The sequence below is a fragment of the Carettochelys insculpta genome, chromosome 18 (assembly GCF_033958435.1).
Source record: "Carettochelys insculpta isolate YL-2023 chromosome 18, ASM3395843v1, whole genome shotgun sequence".
Classification (NCBI taxonomy): Eukaryota; Metazoa; Chordata; order Testudines; family Carettochelyidae; genus Carettochelys; species Carettochelys insculpta.
The window spans coordinates 30,692,948-30,713,342 of NC_134154.1; the positions used below are offsets into that span (position 1 = coordinate 30,692,948).

The 20,395-nt window shown below is 53.1% G+C and overlaps 1 protein-coding gene across 8 annotated transcripts in view; it reads right to left on the reverse strand.

Annotated features, from left to right (window-relative positions):
- TPST2 (tyrosylprotein sulfotransferase 2) overlaps positions 1-20,395 on the reverse strand; it is a 38,375-nt gene that overhangs the window by 844 nt on the left and 17,136 nt on the right. For 3 of the 8 annotated variants that reach the window (XM_075012964.1, XM_075012967.1, XM_075012966.1), the window contains exons 2-6: positions 12,376-12,443; positions 6,932-7,850; positions 3,900-4,098; positions 2,296-2,346; positions 295-747 (exon numbers count right to left, since the gene is read on the reverse strand). In XM_075012964.1, coding sequence (XP_074869065.1) covers positions 718-747; positions 2,296-2,346; positions 3,900-4,098; positions 6,932-7,767 — 1,116 coding nt within the window. In that variant the 5' untranslated portion in view covers positions 7,768-7,850; positions 12,376-12,443 and the 3' untranslated portion in view covers positions 295-717. Of the gene's footprint in view, positions 1-294; positions 748-2,295; positions 2,347-3,899; positions 4,099-6,931; positions 7,851-9,008; positions 9,081-12,375; positions 12,444-20,395 lie in introns of those variants that run through there. The other 5 variants (XM_075012970.1, XM_075012972.1, XM_075012968.1 and 2 more) reach the window with 3 other exon arrangements.

A 20,395-nucleotide genomic window follows, 5' to 3' on the forward strand; every position in this document is an offset into this window, starting at 1 on the left:
TTTGCTGGGGGAGTGGCTGCCCGCCAGTTCCTGCCACACATCAGCACAGCTGCCACCCACTTCTTGGCTCCCCACAGCTCGGGAGAGCTGGGAGCTGGACCTGCATAGCTGTCTCTTGGCTCACCCAGTGGGAAACTGGAAGCCAGACCGGCATGGCTGCAGCCTGGCTCCCAGCTTCCTGGGGCACAGGAGATATGGTCACCCTAAGTGTAGGGACTGTTGTGTAAAATCAGAGACTTGAAGCTTTGTTTCAAAGGAAAGTGGGAAAGCAACTCCAAGGTGTTTTGTTTAGTTTTTTAATTAAAAATGTTTTTTTTTTTAAATAAAATCCATCAAGATCAAGCGGCACATCTTAGGGGGTTATCTGGGCTTCTTCTGCAACACAGCTGCTGCAGAGTTCAAGAACTGTTCATGTTCTCAGCAATGCTGTTGGCTGGTAATGTTTCCCAGTCGTTAGTTTATATTTTGGGCAAGTAAACCCACTGTCACAGGAAACACAAGAAATCCTGTTTTGAAACCATTCGGGCAGAGTAACGTTATTCTGACAAACTGGGGCAATTACTGAACACAAGAGTTGATGTCTCAGGTGCACACCTACAGCGAGTGAGCTCTAAGCACCTAGAATTATGCAGGCAAAACCCCATGCCCTGACCAATGCAGAGAGACTTCCAGGATTTCCAAGTAAAGCACAAGGACCTACCTGGAAATCATCAACTTTCAGTGAGCAGCAGACGTATTCTGCGTCACCTAGGAGAGCCCAAGAAAAGCAATGATCAGTATTAAGTCACATACAATACTCAGCACTCACACCTCACTACTGACAGTGAGCTGGCAAAAACTCCTTCAGTCCAGAGACAGAGGCAATGCCGTAAAACCAGGGTCTGACTGTACGCTCCTGCCAGATTACCACCTTTCCAGTAATTATGTTTTGCCAGTGACCCAGATCCTCATCACTGCAATGCATTCTACCTGGGACTACACTTGAGGGCCATTCAGGACCTTCATCTGGTGCTCCTTGCAGGGACCACAGTTGCCCATGTCTGGCAGGCTGCACTAGTTTTTCAGGCTAGCAATTCACTTGTGAATCTCTACATGCTTTTAATGCTGGTTACCTGAGAGGTGCCTCTCTCCCCACATCCTACAGCGAAAGCCGAAATCACTGCTTGGTAAAAAACAATTCACATTATAGGTAGCCTTGGCTTGCCAAGCCCCTCCTTTACACACAGCCCCTGTGCCAGCCATCAGGCACAGAGAACATGGGAATGGCTGTGCTGGGTCAGACCACTGGTCTTTCTAGGTCAGGTCAGGCTCTAGTTTTCTGAAAGTGCAAGGGCCAGGGGTTTCAGAGGAAATGAACAGAATAGGGAAGTTTTGAAGTGATCACCCAATGCTGCCCAGCACCAGGTTTTGGCAGTCAGAGGCTTAGGGACACACACAGCATAGGGCTGCAGAACCCCTGAATGTCTTTGCTAGCAACAATCTGCCCAGTCACAAGGAATGTCACTGAAAAGGTCTCTCCTTATCTAGTTGTTGTGTATCTTTTCTGGGGGGAGACAGAGGCAAGGGTTTAAAGTTCTTTGATCTTCCTTTCTAGTGCCAGTGCGATTGCACTAGATTGTAAAAGTGCTTCCTGCCTGTACACCCGTGCAGAGGGAGCGGTTTGATTAGTGACACATGAAACATTTATGCACTGCAGTTACTAGCAGAACCAGAAGCCAGGTTCTGGAATGGTTACACTCTAGATTAGAAAAAGCAACGAGGGGTCCAGACTAACAGGGCTACCCCTCTGATACCTGACTCTAGATTAGACACATTCTCTTCCCATGCCAAACACGGCAAGACCCAGAACAGCTGCTCAAAACTCAGCGGCCCACAGGAGGAGAGCGTGGGCAGAGGGACAAGGGGCAGGCAGAGTTTGTGGGCTGAACGCACGGACACACCAGTGCAGGCAAGAAGCCAAGGGTGCGAGGAGATAACGCGAGCAGGCAGGCAGGAAGGAAGGTGTGGTGGGCAGGAGCGCAGGCCAGGCCTGGACCACGGTGAGCAGCAGCTAAAACATCATGCAGCCTGGCAGGAAGCCAGCGACCAGATTCGGGGGTGGGGTGCCACATGCAGCATGAAGGGAGAGAAACAGCCGTGCAGGGGAGATTTGGATGGACTGAAGCAGGAGATGCAAGAGTCAAGAATCCCGAAGACAGAGCTGCTGCCCAACTCTGTGCCCTCCTGTGAGGGACAAGATGTGCCACAGAGCCACCCAAACCACAGGTATAAGCAGAGGAGTCACCGGGCTCTCACCTGAAAATGCCCTTTCAGATTGGCGGGTGTTTTAAAATCCCCCTTCATCACCTGTGGAAGGAATGACACCAGAGTGACTCGGCTTTGCATCCACTAGCTGATGCTTAGGCAGCCCTTCCGCCTCATTAGCTGCCTGGCATGTCACAGCGCGTCTGGACCAGACGCAAGCCTCAAAGGCCGGAGCACTAGCCTGACATGTGCACTGTGTGGAGTGACGCTGTGCTGCCTGCGGGAGGAGGTTTCCACCTACGTCACAATTTCAGCACAGACAACGGCGTTAGGCACCACGTTCTGTCTGCCGGAGTTCTGCTGCAGGGGGTGTCTCTGGGCTCTGCTCTGCCCCCACCCGCCTGTCAGCCACAGGGGAGGTTTCCGAAAAGCTGCGTGAAGAAGGGATGGCTGATGCAGTGGCCGGTTTCCAGGCTCTCACTGACAAAAGCTGAAGCACTCCACATCACTGAACTCAGGAAGCCTGAATGGCCTGGGGTCCTGGGACAGCCTCTTACGCCACTTTCCATTGCTGTCCACAGGGCTCACTGGGACCATGGGGTAAGGAGCAGTCCTCAAAGCCAGTGCCACAAGCCGAGCAGCCAATCCAGCCAACTCCAGGGGCCAGGCCAGGTACTGCAACACGTGCAATGCGCCACACAGAGATGGCACCAAACCTCCTCGACCATGACGAGTGCCTACCCTTGGCTCTGTGCTTGCCATGACTGAGGCACTGGGCACGACTGCACAGACCTCCAGCGCCACCTCAGAGCCGCTCCCTGGGCTAGTTCTCCTGCTACAGGAGCTGCCTGGAGATCTCCCTCTCAGGAGAGAAGAGTCTCACCTGTGCCAAAGCAGAAACAAGCAAGTGGCAAGATTTGCTCTGTTGAGTAAGTGGCTCCTTCAGGCTCTGCAGCTGCCCCTCGTGGGGGCCGGCATTTCCAGAGCAGCATCCATAAACGTTCTGGGGAACCCCTCTGGCCTGAGCACCGTCACAGGACACAACCTGGCATCCCTTCTGCACCCAGCTGCCCCTGGACTTGAGTGTTTGGGGGAGCACAGGAGCAAAGCCTCAGCTTCTACCTCGTCCACTGGGGGGAGAGAGGCATTTTCTAGCTCCAATAGCTTTGCATTCACACAACTTTTAACGTGATCTTAATGAAAAAAATACACCCCTATTCTAGGCTTCCAGAACGGCCACGCTCCCTGCAGGTAGTACAATATCTGCCCTGAGGAAGAGCGAAACTAGGCCAAAAGGGATTTCAGCTCTCGTGTCACTGAAAGCAAGCAGTCCTGTAGCACCTGAATGACCAACAAATGTATTTATTAGGTAATCACGGACGATAGCCACTTCTTCAGCTTCTCAGTCAGTCTGTCCTCTGAACCAACATGTTAAACACAAGGAAAATGTGAGTGCCACACCCCCTTCTGTTGTTTTATCATCACTTAAGCTGTCCTCTGGCGTGCGTTAGTGACCTTCCAGCCTGGGGAAGCACACGGGGAAGCAGGTCAGGATGACAAGCAGGAAACCCCCATGTTTGTGGCTGTTTGGTAGCTGTACCACATGACACTCCTAGCATGCTCCAGTGGCCCTCAGCACCCTCTGCAGCACTTACCCTGTGGGTGTTGTTGATTACCCAGGGGTCTGGGTTGCCATAGTTGGGTGGATTTGCATATGGGTCATAGCCAAGCCTAGCGAGCATGGGGGCGATCTGGGCCATGGCTTGCAGCACGTCCCCTGGAATGTGTCCGATCCATTTGGACAAAGCTTCTAAGTTCACAGGCTTAATAACTTGGTCTGTGGATCTTTCTATCCTGTAATGGAAGAATAGAAAATTGGTCACAGGGGTTTTAGACACGCTGCAGCCACACACGGGAGCCTGGAGCTGGGTTGCTGCCATTTCCACTCTCAACGTCTGAGAGATGCAGGTAAGCTCAGCTATTTTCTGCGTCTTCAGGATGCAAAGCTCTGAGCCCAGAGGATTTAAAGCTGTCAGTAAAGCACCAGTGCCTGCAGCAGTGTGGTGGAGCTGCATGGCCAAAGCCCCAGCACGAACACAGCTCCGGGGCGGCTCCCTGTGTTTCGATACCCAAATCAAAGCAGTGTGGTAATTGGAGTCACTCATACACCCCCATCCTCAACCTTCACAAAGTCCCACCTGTTGCCACTGTACTTCCAGGGCAAATGCCACGCTACCCGCTCTCTGCTGAGGTAGCCCAGGCACTCTTCCACTGCAATCCAACTCACAGGGACCTACGAAGCCTCCCCACCAGCCTGAGCTACCCCCTCCACAGTCACCTCACTGCACAGACGGTCCCCGTGCATTTGGAGACAGGGAAGTACGACTCCCAGAATTCGCAGGAATGGTTGAGCCCGCTCCAGAGACGCCTCCCTCTGCTCAGGACACGCAAGTCTCTGGCAGGCACCCGAAGAGAAGCGGCTGCAGGAGGTATGTGGCAAGCACCGCTCAGCCAGCCTGGGCTCCTGAGGCTCTAGAGGTAAAGACGCCAGCACTGACCTGTCCTAGTCAGGCCTTAGAGATCCGTCACTGATTTCTCCTGTCCTGAAGGGGTGGGCCTCTTATGGCCCAGCCCTCTCGCCCCGTTCACTGCAGGATGAGGATCACAGGAACCTATGGTTACTTGCCACATGGGCCTCAGGATGCGGGCAGCGCTCTTAGCTCTCTATAGGCGTTCAGAGACGGGAACCCAAGAGAGGCCATCGGTTCACTTGAGAAATATGCCTGCATCTGCCACCACAGCCGGTCACCTCTTCCCACTCTACCCCAAAGCAGTGTGCCCCGTAAGCTAAGCTCTGGGGCGGGCGCCCAGGAGAGATTCCAGGGCCACCCAGCTGATCGGCAGAGCACCGCAGCCAGCAGCCTGCGTTTCTATTGGCAGTGTGCATCCACACAGGCCTCGGTGCACACACCAAAATTCATTCTGCGCATTGCCTCAAACCACAATTGGGGGCGGGGGGGCGGGGGGCGCCTTACACGGCCACAGAGGAGACGAGCTCCAGCCCGGTCATGGGTGAACTGCAAGTTCCTGCACCTCGGTGTGCCCTCTGCTCTGCCGCGCCCCGCTCCTGCACAGCGCACGTCTGCTGTGCTAAGACCCAGCCAGCAAGTGCCTGACGCCACAAGCAGCCAGACGCCCAGAGGCCCCACAGATGCCGGCCGCACAGCCACGTGCTTTGGGATTCTCCTGGACCACCAGGGCTGGCAAACAAAGTGCTCTTTCCTTGTCTGACACCTGGGCCAGCGAGGGCCGACTGCCCCTCTGGGGCCCTTCAATGTGCTGGGGCTTTAATCCCACTTCCCGCCCCTCCCCCGCAAGGAGCAAGGGCCTCGGGTCTGTAGGGTGGCTCCCTGGGGCTCGCTTTCGCCTCTGACTCAGAGACCCACACCCAGGGAAACGCTGGCTAGCCTGAGCTGGCACTTCACCAGGCTGTGGCCTCCCAAACCACAGGCAGTCAGCTTCCACTGCCGCTCTCTCTGGGTCTGCCTACACCACCCCCTGGCCTGGCCTGTGCCAGCCGACGCCAGTCCGCCGGGCCCAGGCGCTCAGACACAGCGAGCCGGGAGGGGACCAGATTAACCTGCCCTGCACCCGAAGCCTCACAAGCCAGGATCAGTTGGCACAGGCCAGCTGTGGGCGTCTCTCTGCAGTGCAGTCACACCCTTAGCACGCGTGACAGGATGGCATGACATCAAGCTCTGCTTCCCTCCCTCAGAGGAAACCAGACAGCGGGTTCCTTCTCCTTCCCCTCCCGACACCCTGCTCAGGATGTACAGAACTAACAGGAAAAAACAGAGTCGGGCTTATCTGGTTAGCAGGGCTCCCTGTGAGCTGAGCGCCTGGGTGCCTGCCCAGGAGAGAGTCAGGTGCCGCCCAGCTGATTAGCAGAGTGCCCAGAGTTGGCAGCCTGTGTTTCTACTGGTGGTGCCCGCCCACGCATGCCTGAGTGTGCGTAACAACGTTTATTCCGCCCCGGATGGAAAAACATCAGTGGGAATCCTGCTGGCTAGCGCCCATAGACCCATATTTACAGTTAGAGGGTGTATTAGCTGAGTCTAACACAGCCCAAAGGACCCAGGAGCCAAAACCATCACAAAAACCAACTGCAGCCAGAAGCTCAAACTATGAACTAGCTCTAACATGCACACAGGACATACACACCGTCTTTATGCCATGACCACGCCAGAACGATGTGTGGGGAGAGGCAGTGGAGGTCAGAGCTAGCTGGAATGTAATCCCATGGGATGAGACATATTTGGGAGTGGGGAGAAAAAGAGAAAGGGGACAGAGATTACCCCGAAACCGGAGCTCCCGCAGTGGCACTCTGCCCAAGCAGAACCGGAAACCATCTCCTGATTTACTGGACAGACACCTGAGATATCACCTCTGTTAAAAACCCTCCCCTCACGAGCTAAGCATGGCCAGGCACACAGCCAGTGCGACATTCACGCGGTTTTTCACTTAGACACACACATGCTCTACAGCAAAGCTGGGTGCAGTGATCCCTCTGCTCCTGAAAGCCAGGCCTGAAAACAACCAAGGCAGCACGCCCCCAAGGCTGGCAGGAACCCGTTCCTTCGGGGCCGGAGCCTCTTTGGAAAGCAGCAGGAGCTGCACGGCCACTCACTTGGAGAGAGAGACTCCACCTGGCTTCCCTATTAATTCTTCATGGTGCAGCACGGCGTTGCTCCAGGAGATGCCTAGGAACTTCATCACGGCCCGCATTGACTGCTCAGGGTGCAGCACGAGTTGCTCATAGTAGACTGGCAGGCACCTGGCCTGCCCGATCTCTAAGCACTGGGAATACATCACCTCAATGGCTTTGTTCCACTTGGTCAGGCAGTCGCGGTAGCTGCTCAGGTCGAAGCCCGCGATGGTCACCTTCCTGGTGATCATGGAGTGGACAGAGGCCCGGCCATCGCGAACCATCAGCAGGAATTTGGAATTGGGAAAGAGCCTGGACAGGTAGACGGAGGATTTTAACGTAAAGGGGTCCTTGTTGCACAGGTATCGGGCTGGCTCTCCGTGCTTGGCAATGACTTCCAGGATAAAGGCCTGCATGGCTGCGTCAAGGACCTGGTCTGTCACGCCTGCTTCGTCCAAGCGCATCTTCTCGCGCCCGGATTTGGACCAGGCCTGGCGCATGGCCAGCACTCGCGGAATAATGCGAGTCTCTTCCCCGCAGCGAATCTCGGGGTGTGCGTCCAGCATGGCTCTCATCAGAGTCGTGCCGCTCCGTGGGACCCCGCCAATGAAGATCAGCGGCATATCCTTGCTGTACCGGTACTCGATGTGGCTGGCATCCACCACAACCAGCTCTTCGCTTTCCGGTCTCATCAGCCCGTGCCGGCCCTTGCCCAGGAGCTGCTGGCACTCCAACATCTGCTGGCCCAGGTGCACAGTCACCGTCAGGGCAATGGCGAAGCCCAGCCCCAGGAACACCCGCCGCATGGTGACCCGCATGCTGTTCCTCTGCACGTGGGCTGGGAGACCCGGGGGCTTCCACTTTCAGCTTTCAGTCCATAAGCCGCCAAGCCGGAGCCCGTCTGCAAAGAAAACAGCACACAGTCAAAGAAATCAGAGGCGTCCGTCTGGTTCCCCGGCCCGTCTCCTACTGGGCTGCCTGACATCGGAACAGCCTCAGCCTCCCATCAATCACACCTGGGGGGGGACCCACTAATCACCTCAGCTGGCCCTGACTAACTCCCATCTTCCTTACCAACTTCTGGGAGATTATTCCAGGGTCTAATCAACCTCATGACTGATCACCGTCTGACAGCCCCAAACCAGCAATACAATTGTACGCAAAGGGGTCTCTCCTTGCCACGGCAGGTGAAGGAACCTGTTTACCAGCAACACTGCACAGCAGCTTAGGAGAGAAAATTAAGACTAACTTATCCGGCAAATCCTTAGGGAAATATTCTGGAAGCATCCGACCCAATTTTCCTCAGCCCATCTTCCCCTGATTACTTCCTTCTATTAAACACATGTTGCTCCGAAGCAAGTTCTTCCCCCACCACTGAGAAGTGATGTTCCAAGCCCTGGGATTCTGTGCTAACAGTTCTAGAGGAGTGGGGAGGCAGCAAACGCAGGGACAGAATTCTAGTCTTTATGGCCTAGCCAGGCTTCTCTCTCCTCCTGGAGCCAAAAAAGCATCACCCTCCAAGTTGACAGACTGATTTGCTGCCCCCATCCCAGATGTAGCCCCAACCCTTTCCTGCACTTCTCCTCTGTTGCGCTGCACACTTTGTCTGAAATACACAGCACAGCCCTTCCATCAGGTCCACAAACGAGACATTTCCTCCAGGCATTTGTTTACTTTGATTAGAAATTAATTACTACACAAGACGACTCTTCCCAGTGGATTTCCCAGCGGCTGGGGAGTTGTGCTCCAGCAGAAGCCATGGCCACTGGTTAATAAATTAACCCCATTTCATGCTCAAACAACTTTTCTGAAGGTTTTGCATAAATACAGGTTGAGCCTCCCTAATCCCTAACTCTCTCGTCTGGCAAACTCCATAATATGGAGTGATTTTAATTGGCTGGATGACCACTGGTGTGGCCAGATTTCCCATGATCCCATAAAATCTGCTTCCAGCCACCAGTCCTGGCTTTCCGTGTTCTGTGCTGTTATTTACCCCTTAGCGTCTTCTAAGAGCCCAGTGAGCAGTGGGAGTTTTGGTAATGTGCTAGACAACACTGACCTCCCATCATCCGGCAAATTCTCTTCTCTGCACCAGTCAGGTCCCAAGAGTGCTGGACAAGAGAGGTTCATCCTGTATGAGCAACAAGCATGACCAATACGAATACTCCCCTACCAGAAACTCAGCTTAAACACAGTTTACCCATGAAATACTGAGCCTTCATTTAGTTCTGCAGTGACAAGGCCTTTCGTCTCCTCTCCTCTCCTCTCCTCTGGAGGAGATTCCAGCAGGATGGTAGCTGCTCCTGTCAGACTCTCTCTTTCACTGCTGTTTAAAACTAGCAAGTCATCCCTCCTTGCCTTCCCCGCCAACCCGTGGTTGCAAATTTTGCAATTCCACTCCATTCTGCGCAGTGACAGGGCACTGGCTGTGTCTCTGGAGCTGAGTCGGACACTCTGTCAGTCTTTGGTCAACGCTAGCTATGCTTCATCCTATGTAAACCACCAAGAGCAGCAGATCTTGTCCCAGGAAACTTACAGCCCAGTTACATGTCTTGGAAATGGCAAATCGGTCAGTTGACTTCTTGAACGTTTTTCATCTCCCAAAGCTATTTAGAATGCCCAACAGCCTCTGAGCTCAATGGCACTTCTAGCTGGAAAGCCTAGAAATTCAGACTAATTGGACTGGAGTGGGATGTAGCTGAAAAGTCTAAGCCGAGGTTGAGATACTGACAGATACCCAGACAGCTATTTTAAAGGGAGGATGGAAATTTGTACTAAATGGGGTAAGAGCATACGGGTTATGGTTAACGTTTCCTGATGGGTTTCCCCTGCAGCCTCCCCTCCGCCCCCGCTTGCTTGTCAAAGTCACTTAGGGATGAGGGCATGACTCAATTTGGTCCCTGAAGTGAGTAGAGTGCTGTGCTTCCACCAACACAAACACAGCATCTCCAGGCAGCTGAGAACACAAAATGGGCCCCACGCCCAGAACCTTCAGCGTGAAAGCTGCCACGCGGCACAGAGCATGTTCTGGGCCCCCACTGCCCATGCAGCCACGCGAGCCAGGCTGGGGACGCAGGACAAATGCCTTTTAGGGGACCATCACCTTAAATGCTAGTGAGCTGAGCTCTGCTCCGGCCCATCGGGGGCTGCAGTAAGATGGAAAGCCTAAGCCCATACAGCACAAGGCCTAGCAAGAGTGGACAAAACATAGCTGAAAGCAAAGCTAAGCTGTGAGCAAGAGGCAGGCCTCTGAGAACGGCACTTGGCACAGACTGGGCTGAGTACAAAACACTCATTGGTACTGGGCCCAGGTGCAGGATGGTATTTGGCACAGTTCATAAGCTGAAATCACTGTGTCTCCCCATCTCATTAAAAAGGCCCTGGGGACCTACGCTGCACAGATACAGCCCCAGGCTCAGGAGAAGGCCTAGGATGACCGCACGATGGATAAGAGAGTGCGGGGAGATGGGCAGCGGCCTGGCGGCATCAGCAGGGAGCATGCCTCGTCTGCCCCTGTGTGTGATGTGATGCCCTGGGGGGACCATTTGTCTCTCTCTGCGCTAGGCAGGCAGTGGAACTCCCACGGGCTGTGTCAGTCCCCTGTGGCAGGTAAACATGCACAGCACACTATATGCTACAAGTGTTATTTGTGCCCTGCCAGGCACCTTCCATCCTTTCCTGGTCTGTGGTCTTTGGGGGACCTCTGCTGTGGTCAGTGGCCCGCATCACTGAACGCACATGTACCTACATGCACCAGCAGCCTTCTGGTTATCATCAAAGGAGCCAAAGCCCCACGAGGACACTGTGCCAGTAAATCTGCCGGACTTCAGGGGCTTGTTCAGCTACTCCCACTCGGCCTCTAATTTTACCTGCTAGCATTACAAAGAAAAAAAGAAAAGCCCGTCTCTTAAGACACTGGGTCTGTCTGCATCAGGGCACCAGCCATACAGCCAGCCTGCAGCCTGGGCACACGTCTGGGGAACAAGAACCTCGAAGTCCTACACCCTGATCTGACGCTGACTCCAGCTGTGACTGGAAGATGTCACTTCGCTCTGCCTCCGTTTCCCTAGCTGTAAAGAGGGACATGCTTGTAGAGGGGCAGCCAGAATGCTACCTGAAGTACAGCTGAAGTACAACCAACTGCTAGATGGGGTCCAGGGCAATCCTTATCCATAGCAGAGTACACAGCTGCTTAGGGCATCCAAAAAACTGGGGCACCACTGCATCTCAGTGTCCACCAACCTGCCTCTTCCTGTCCCTGTTCTGTGGCTCTGCTTCCTCCAGAGAGGATCCCGTTAACTCACAGGTCAGAAAGCCGGCAGAGCTCTTAGCAGAGCACTGAACCTGGGAAAGGGCCACTCAGGTGGTAGTGAAACTATTTTCAACCTCGGCTGCAGACTGTCCATTTCGGAATTTACTGGGTTAGTCAACGAGTCCTTCGTTTAAAACTTGCTTTAAAAGTAGCTCATTGGTGCGTTGCTGAAGGTTGTAACATCACATCTTAAAAGACCATCATTCCCCGACCCTGGGCTGCTGTAGAGCATAGGGGCACCAGTTTAACACTACAGCCTAGGGCCCCCTCAGTCCTAAGGACAGCCCTGATGGGGTCACTCAAGCCTCCCTGAACGAGCACAACTAGAGCTAGGGCAAAGGTGCAATTAAGTTCAAGCTGCTTTCTGCAGCCTTCTGCTGCAGAACCCAGGTTATAGGGCTCAGTGTTAGTCAACTCCCAGCATCGGGATGGCCAGTTCCCTTCACTGCAGGCGTTGCTAGTTGAAATTCTGTGGCCTATGTTATGCAGGTGGCCATGCTACATGATTACAGCACAAACTCTGTCAGCCCTACAATCCATGAAAAAGTCCTCAGTTAAGGTCTTCTCCTCAGTTGCTTCCCTCCCACACAGGATCCAGAGACTTAAAATCATCGTGTCCTTCAGGACAGAAGTTCACCAACACAAACCAAAGAGGTAAAGGCATCACCAGAGCTAAACCAGCTCAGCAGCTCAGTAAAGGCCCAGCACATTTAAGGCTGGTGCTCTGAGCCATGGAATATGCTGACAAAGACAGCGTGTAATCAGGACAGCCACAAATTCCATCTTCAACCAGACTGAGAATTTAGGAGCAGCTTTAGAGAAAGCAAAATGCAGCCTGCAGAGCAAAGGCTGAGCTGTGGTGGATTGGGAATAAGAATCAGTACAACCCCAAATTAACAAGAGCGTCCCTGCAGTTTAAAATCTTCCCTGTTTTGCTTTCTGATGAGGCATTCATTGCACGGGATTTGTAACTGCTTCGAGTAGCTTTGTGAGTGGTAAAATGTTAAACAGAAGAGACTGCGCAGACCCAAACATGAAATGTTCCTTAACCCCCTCCCAACATGTCACGCAGGGCTCTGCTGCTCTGACAGAGGTTCCCTTCTGGTACACTTACCTTTCCCTGGTAAATTCATCTTGCTGGTGGTCGATCGTTGCTCAGAAATGCAGATGGACAATGAATACCTATGGGGGAAAGAAGCCACAATGCTGATTTGTTTAGCGCTAACTGGCAGTCACTGGAACGGTTAGAAATAACAGGCTCACTTGCAGTATTCAGTTCTCCATATGGCAGGTTTGACAGAGTCGACTTACACACGGATCATTAATCTTTTAATGTTTGCCTGAAAGTCAAAAGAGTTGCAGCCACGAGAGACAACTATGCAGCATCTCGGCCAGGTTAGCAACCGGCTGGTGGAAATCAGCCTGAGTATCTTACCAAACAGGCAGTGTCACAGGCTACCGCAGCAAGGGACAAAGTGCTTGGCGTAAGACCATATGCCTTCTCTCACCTGGACCCGAGGAAGTAACACTGACATCACGTCTCACATCCCTGGGAAAGCAAACCTTGCAAAGTCCCTCGGGTGACATGCAACAAAACTCGGGTTGAAATTTGGGGCACAGGCAGAGAGAAAAGCAAACAGCAACAGAAAATGTGTCTCAGATGAGATAAGAGGCTGGCCTCCCAAGACAGCAAGAGTGCGGCAGAAGCAGGCAGCCTGCTCGAGGCCAGAGAGGAAGGCAGACAACGTATTACTGAGTCCAGCCCTGGCTTTTTTATTTCACATAGCTAAACAGAACCCTGCAACCTGCTCCAGAGAACGCCGCACAGCACCTCTTCTCCATTTCATTAGTCAGCCAAGATCTAAAGTGCTACAAAGGTTCACAAGCCTTTCAGGCAAATGTGAGCCCAGAGTTTGGCTTTGACAGAGCTCATCTGCAGTTCTGAGCACACTTTGCTTGGGATATTAGGTTTATTTGAGTATAAAACTCAAAGCAAAGTCAAGGGGATGCCAACCCCAGAACAAAAGCAAGCTGCAGGATTCCACTGGTTTCTGTGCACATTGTAAAGGACAAACTTCTCCACACTTCGCTCACACTTGAGTCCTTCACCCTCTCATCTATGCAATTGAGTTTAGTGAATGGAACTCTCCAGACAGCAGCGCTGGTCATGAGTTCCCTGCAGCATGCAGATGTATAAAAAGTGATCTTAACACTGCAACAAAATGGGCACCCACTTGGGGCATGCACACGCACAGGCAGGCCTTCGGCTAAGACAATCATCCCCACCTCCGGATTCCCATCCGAGCTCGAATTCGTTTGGCAATGTGGCACCATTAACTGAGGCCTGAATAAAGATTTTAAGTGGCTAAGGCCTTTCAAGGGCAATTTCCCTGCCTTTCTAGATGAGGTAGACGAGGATTTCTTCAGACAACTAAGAGAAGCTTCCAAATTCCAGGCCCTGGTTCTCACTGGAGGCTTTAACCACCCAGACATTTGTTGGGAGACCCATACGGCAGGACATAGACAATCCAGGAAGTTTTTGGAGAACGCTGGGGATAATTTGCTGGTACAGGTGCTGAAGGAACTAACCAGGGGCCGTGTGCAGCTTGACCTGCTGCTCACAAACAGGGAAGAACCAGTAGGAGAAACAGAAAGTGGGTGGCAACCTGGGCTGTAGCGACCATGAGATGGTGGATTTCAGGATTCTGACAAAAGAAAGAAAGGTGAGCAGTAAAATACAGACCCTTGATTTCAGAAGAGCAGACTTCGACTCCCAGAGAGAACTGATGGGCAGGATCCCCTGGAAAGCTAATATGAAGGGGAAAGGAGTTCAGGAGAACTGGCAGTATTTTAAAGAAGACTTATTGAAGGCACAGGAACAAACCATCCTGATGCACAATAAGAAAAGCAAATATGGTAAACAACCAGCTTGGTTTACCAGGAGAATCCTTGGTGATCTTAAACTCAAAAAGGAATGCATATAAGAAGTGGAGACTTGGACAGATGACTAAGGAGGAGTACAACTATACAGCTGGAGAATGCCAGCGAGTAATCAGAAAAGCAAAAGCACAACTGGAATTGCAGCTAGCAAGGAATGTGAAGGGCAACAAGAAGGGTTTCTACAGGCACGTTAACAATAAGAGGCTGATCAGGGAGGGTGTGGGGCTGTTACTGGATGAGGGAGGTAACCTGGTGACACATGATGTGGGAAAGGGTGAAGTACTCAATGATTTTTTTCGCCTCAGTCTTCACGGACAAGGTTATCTCCCAGGCTATAGCACGTGGCAATGCAGTATGGGAAGGAGGTGGGCAGCCCTCGGTGGGGAAGGAATGAGTTAAGAGCTATTTAGAAAAACTAAACACACACAAATCCATGGGTCCAGATTTAATGCATCCCAGGGTACTGAGGGAATTGGCAGATGTCATTGCTGATCCGTTGGCCATTATCTGTGAAAACTGAGTGAGATTGGGAGAGGTCCCAGGTGATTGGAAAAAGGCAAATGTAGTGCCCAACTTTAATAAAGGAAAGAAGGAAAATCCAAGGAACTATAGACCGGTCAACCGTACCTCAGTCCCCAGAAAAATCATGGTGGGGATCCTGAAGAAATCTCTTTTGAAGTGCTTGTAAGCGGGGAAAGTGATCAAGAGTAGTCAACATGGATTCACCAAGGGCAAGTCAGACCCAACCAATCTGATTAGCTTCTGTGATGAGGTAACTGGCTCTGTGGACATGGGGAAGTCAATGGATGTGATATACCTTGACTTCAGCAAAGCTTTTGATACAGTCTCCCACAACATTCTAGCTCATAAGTTGAGGAAGTATGGGTTGGGATACATGGACTGTAAGATGGATAGAAAGCTGGCTAGATGGTTGGGCCCAACCGGTAGCGATCAATGGCTCTGTGTCTGGTTGGCAGGCGGTTTCAAGTGGGGTGCCCCAAGGATCGGTTCTAGGGCCAGTATTGTTCAATATCTTTATAAATGACCTGGATGAGGGGATGGATTGCGCCCTCAGCAAATTTATGTATGACACTAAGCTAGGGGGACAGGTAGATACATTGGAGGGCAGGAGAGGGTCCAGAGTGACCTAGACAAATTGGAAGATTAGGCCAAAGGGAATCTGATGAGATTCAACAAGGACAAGTGCAGAGTCCTGCACTTCGGACAGAAGAATCCCAAGCATTGTTACAGGTTGGGGACCTACTGGCTAAGCAGCAGTACAGCAGAAAAGGACCTGGGGATTGCAGTGGATGAGAGGCTAGATATGAGTAAACAGTGTGCCCATGTAACCAGGAAGGCTAACGTCATACTGGGTGCGTTAGGAGAAGCATTTCCAGCAGATTTAGAGAAGTGATTATTTCCCTCTACTCAGCACTGGTGAGAACACATCTGGAGTATTGTGTCCAATTCTGGGCCCCTCAGTAGAGAGAGGATTTGGACACATTGGAGAGGGTCCAGTGGAGGAAAATGAAAATGATTAGGAGGCTGGAGTGCATGACCTATGAGGAGAGGCTGAGGGATTTGGGGTTATTTAGTTTGCAGAAGAGAAGAGTGAGGGGCGATTTGATAGCAGCCTTCAACATCTAGGGCGGGGGGGGGGGGCTTTAAAGAGGATGGAGAGAGACTGTTCTAAGTAGTGACGGATGGCAGGACAAGGAGCAATGGTCTGAAGTTACAGTGGAGAAGGTCTATGTTGGATATTAGGAATAATGATTTCACCAGGAGGATGGTGAAGCACTGGAATGCGTTCCCCAGAGAGGTGGTGGAATTTCCATCTCTAGAGGATTTTAAGTCCCAGCTTGTCAAAGCCCGCGCTGGGATGATTTAGTTGGGGTTGATCCTGCTCTGGGCAGGAGGCTGGACTATCCTGAGGTCCCTTCTAGCCCTAGGAGTCTATGGTTCTATGATAGTTTGGTATTTGCACTGCTTCATGGGTCACATCCAGCTTAATTTGCTCCATTGACTGGCCCTACCAATGACAGGTTTCTTTGTTTTCCTTCTCTTTTTTCCCCTGCTATAAATATCCTGGATTCTGTTACTTCCACTCCAACCCAGCTGAAGTGGGTTTTACCCACAAAAGCACCTGACCTAATAAATGTGCTGCTCTCTCTGGTGCCACCGCACAGCTGGTTGTTTCGGAAGTTACAGACTAACGTGAGGATCCCGCTGAGATAGTCTAGGAACACAGAATCCCTTCCTGGCTGTTCCCATGCGGTGCCCATAAGCCAGGGATGAACACGCTTCTAGTGTCACTGCTGCAAGAAGTTAGTGGGTGCCGCAAGGCGACTCCAGCTGCCTGTTGAGCAAAGGCCCAGGAGGCAGAGATGGAGAGGCGGGGGGCAAACGGGCATGGCATGACATTTGGCTGCAGACAGCCTCCAGGCTCATGAGGCTACAAGGGGGTTTCCACCTGGCTCCAGGATTCTCTCCCCCGTCCCCCCAGAGCCGCTCCATGAAGCCAGGCGAGCTGCAGGCCTCGGCCGCTGCCACGGGCGGCAATGGTGCACTCCTCCACACACTGGTGACGGCACACAGCTGCCCACCCCACACGAAGCTCCCCGCAGGGCTGTGCGGTCAGGGCCCAGCACCTCTGCTCCAGTCTGGCGCTGACAGGTTGCCCTGAGACCCGGGCGTGACTGTCAGAAGTGCTGAGCTCTCCCAGCTCTGTTAACACCCACTGGCGCTTGGTTTCAGCAGCACTAACTGGCAGGCCCTCTGCTTCCCCCATGCGGCAGGGATTCCAGCCCACTCTGCAGAGCTGACGGACGGTGCTGGTGCCGGTGCCGTACCATGGGGCCAGGGGCCATCAGCGGATGTGTGAGGGGAAGGAAGAGCCTGCTTCGCTCCAGAGCCAGTCAGGAAACCCTACCCCAGAGCGTCCCAGGCTGAGGAACACATTCCTTTCTGCAGCTGGGGGAGCTCAGGCTGGGAGGCTGCAGCCTCCCCAGGTCAGGGCCCACATTTCCCCAGGGATTTCTGCAGCACCACTGGTGTTCTAATAGCAGCAGTGAATAGCCACACACCACTCTGCTCTGGGGAAAGCAGCCCCGGCAAACTTCTGCACACATCTCCTTCCTTCCGGACACCCCTCATGCAACCCACCAGCAGGGAGCTGCTTTGCCAGTAACTCAGGCCCCTATGCACACACAGCCTGTAAGATCCCTGGGAATCAGAGTCCCAGCCAGGGCCCTCTCACACACTCCAACAGCCTGGTAGTTTGGCCAGGAGTACATATGAAGCGGACAAAGAGTCACTAGCCACACAGGATAAGCGACTTTTTCCCCAGCTCTCCAGAAGAGAGACGCTGGCGCTCTGAACCACTGAGAACAAAAGGAAAATAAGAGGCGTAAGCTCCAGTGTGACTCCTGCCTAGGAAAAAAGAGTTTGCCAATGGCCCAGGAGCTGCTAGCGCCAGCAGTTAACAATGTTATGGGTCGTTTTAGACCATTTGTGCTCCAGAGGAGATATTATTCTGCTGGCTCTACGGCTTCGCCGGGTACTTAGCACCGGAAACGGGATGTTCTAGCCACTGAGCAGCGTGCGGCCGAAGTCTCAGCACTATTACCAGCGCCAGCATCGGAAACGCCAGAATGGCTGTGTTTGGTTGTGATTATCATTCCTGTCTGACCTCCTGCAGAACACAGGCCAGAGAACTCCTGCAACAAATTCCCAGGCCTGGGGGGAATTCAGAGCTACTCACCAACTGCAGAGGCTTTGGAGTGCATTATGCATAAGCTAGTTCTTCTGGGGACATGTGAGTGGCCTGTAACAAATGCACACAAGAGCTCAGAAGCGACAGAGCCAGATCACCGCGCGTCTGTACTCCCCCTCGCCCCTGAGGTGCTGGGTTACACACACAAATGGAATTAGCAATAGAGAACTGAGGCTCACACCAGCGGCTTGTCTGAACAAACAACCAGCAAGTGGCAAACCAGGGCGTGAGGTGACCCCTCCCCACCTGAGCCTGCCACTGACAGAATGCTGCAGCCCCAGGCTGCTCAGAAGAGTGGGAAGCTGCCTCCGTGTGCCTCTCTGCACCACGCACCTCTAGAGAGGCAGAGGGGGAAACTTTGCACACGGCCCCACCGCCCCCATCATCAGCCACCGAGGGGCTCACAGCACCTCGAGGGAGCTGCCAGCTGTCTGGGCAGCCCCAGGGTCTGGGCCGGGCGGGCTGCAGGCTGCATCTTGCCCACCCCGATCCCCCGGGAACAGAATTAAAGGTCTGGGGTAATTTCTCCCCGGATGGAATGACGGAATGATACACCCCCTGCAACGCCCATCCCCGAGGACAGGAATTCCGCCAAGTGCCCCTCACGCAGCAGGGGGCCGACGACCTCTCCAAGCCATGCCGCGCTCCCAGGCGGCTTGCTTGTGAAACCAGACCTCTGACGAGGAGAGCACCTGGGGCACTCTCACCGCCCACATGCCGCCTCTCTCGGCTTTCCCACTGCCATGTAATCATACCCCGAACCGCTGGGAACAGAACTACCGTATTTCCCTTCAGGGGCTGGTACGCATGGCTGCCCACGGCCCGTGGGAAATCACCGTCTGCACTGACCTCACCCGCCCGCGCTTTTTACGTGGCCGGTGGTAAAATTATGGAAATTCCTGACTGAGCTGTTGTGCCCTGGTTGAGAACCACTGGCCCACCTGCACCCTGCTGACAGGCACCGGCAGTTCACTAACGCACTTCGACCTAACCTGTTCACAGAGGACTAGGCCAAAGGGCACAAATGAGGTCCACCGACAGCACACAGTGAGCTAGCACAGGGCATATTCCCACCCCAGCCAGCCGGGAACCGGGCACGTGACAGACAAGCCCCAGGACAGCAGCCAGTGCATATGTAGACAATGCTGATCACGCACCTCCTGGTCTTGGAACCCGGCTATTGCAGACGATTCTGTGCAAATAAAGAGACAATCCCTCCGGAGAGGCGATCCCAGCCTGAAGGGCTAATGCTTGGGTTTCCATAAACCCCAAGGGAGGCAGTGTTCTGGCTGACAAAGAAACAGAGCAAAAGGGCTCTGCTGAGGCGGACCAGGGTGCCGACGTTGCCAGAATTATCTGCACTCCCGGGCTCAGGGCACGGGTCAGACTCCTGGAAGGGTTAGTGTTCAGACTGCGGTGGCTATGGGCCCAGTCTGACAGAGAGCCCAGCACTAGAACAGCAGAAGGGGCGCTTCCGCAGAGTTGTCTGCAGAGGCCTGCCTTACACCTGCCCCTGCTAAATCTGCCATTCATTTGCATGAGCTCCAAAAATTATCTCACAGCGAAACCTCCAGCTCCCCTGGGCCGTAATTCACCTCTCGCTTCCCCCGTTAGTCCAGTGGAGGGCCTGGGAGAGGGAACTGCAGCTTCGCTCCAAAAGGAGCAGCTACACGCAGGCAGAGACAGAGAAGAGGTGCAGAGTGAATTCTAAGAATGCCCAGCACTACCATGCAGCAGAGCTCTCCAGAGTGAGAGGGAGCTGAGTGCTGAGGAGAGGGGCCTGGAAAACACCAGAGGGGATAAACATCCACTTACAAAGCTAAATGAACGGTTTGAAACCATAAGGCCGAACTGCCGACTTCATCACCACAACTCAACAGCAACGCAGCTCTTCTGGGACCACAAGAGATGGAGGCCATAGGCACGAGAGGACCAGTACAAATAGCTATCACCACCTCAAGCGCTTGCACGCCCCGCCTGCGCACAGCCCAAACACTGCCGCTACGACCAACGAGGATTACCGTTTTCAAAGTCACTAGCCTGTGCAATGCAGAGGGACTCTTCAGGAAATCTCACTGTCAAACAAATCCCTTCGGAGAGCAGGTGCAAGCTGTGGCTACTCAGTGACTCAAAACTTGGACAAGTGAAGGCAAATTTTTAGCACGACAGCACCAGGATGAGTCACCCTACCAAATTTCAAGTCCTTCCTCTGTAACACGCAAGTGCTAGAGCTTCTCAGAATTAAACGTAAAAAGACACCCAGCCAGTCTGTTATTTTGAACAGGGACAAGACAATGTGTTTTTCTCTAACCGTGTTCCCTGGGATGGCTGAATCATACAACCTGACTCCTCCCACTAATCAGACCGTGAAGACACCCAGCATGGAAATCTAAGCCTGAATGGCTATGGCTGGAAAACTAAC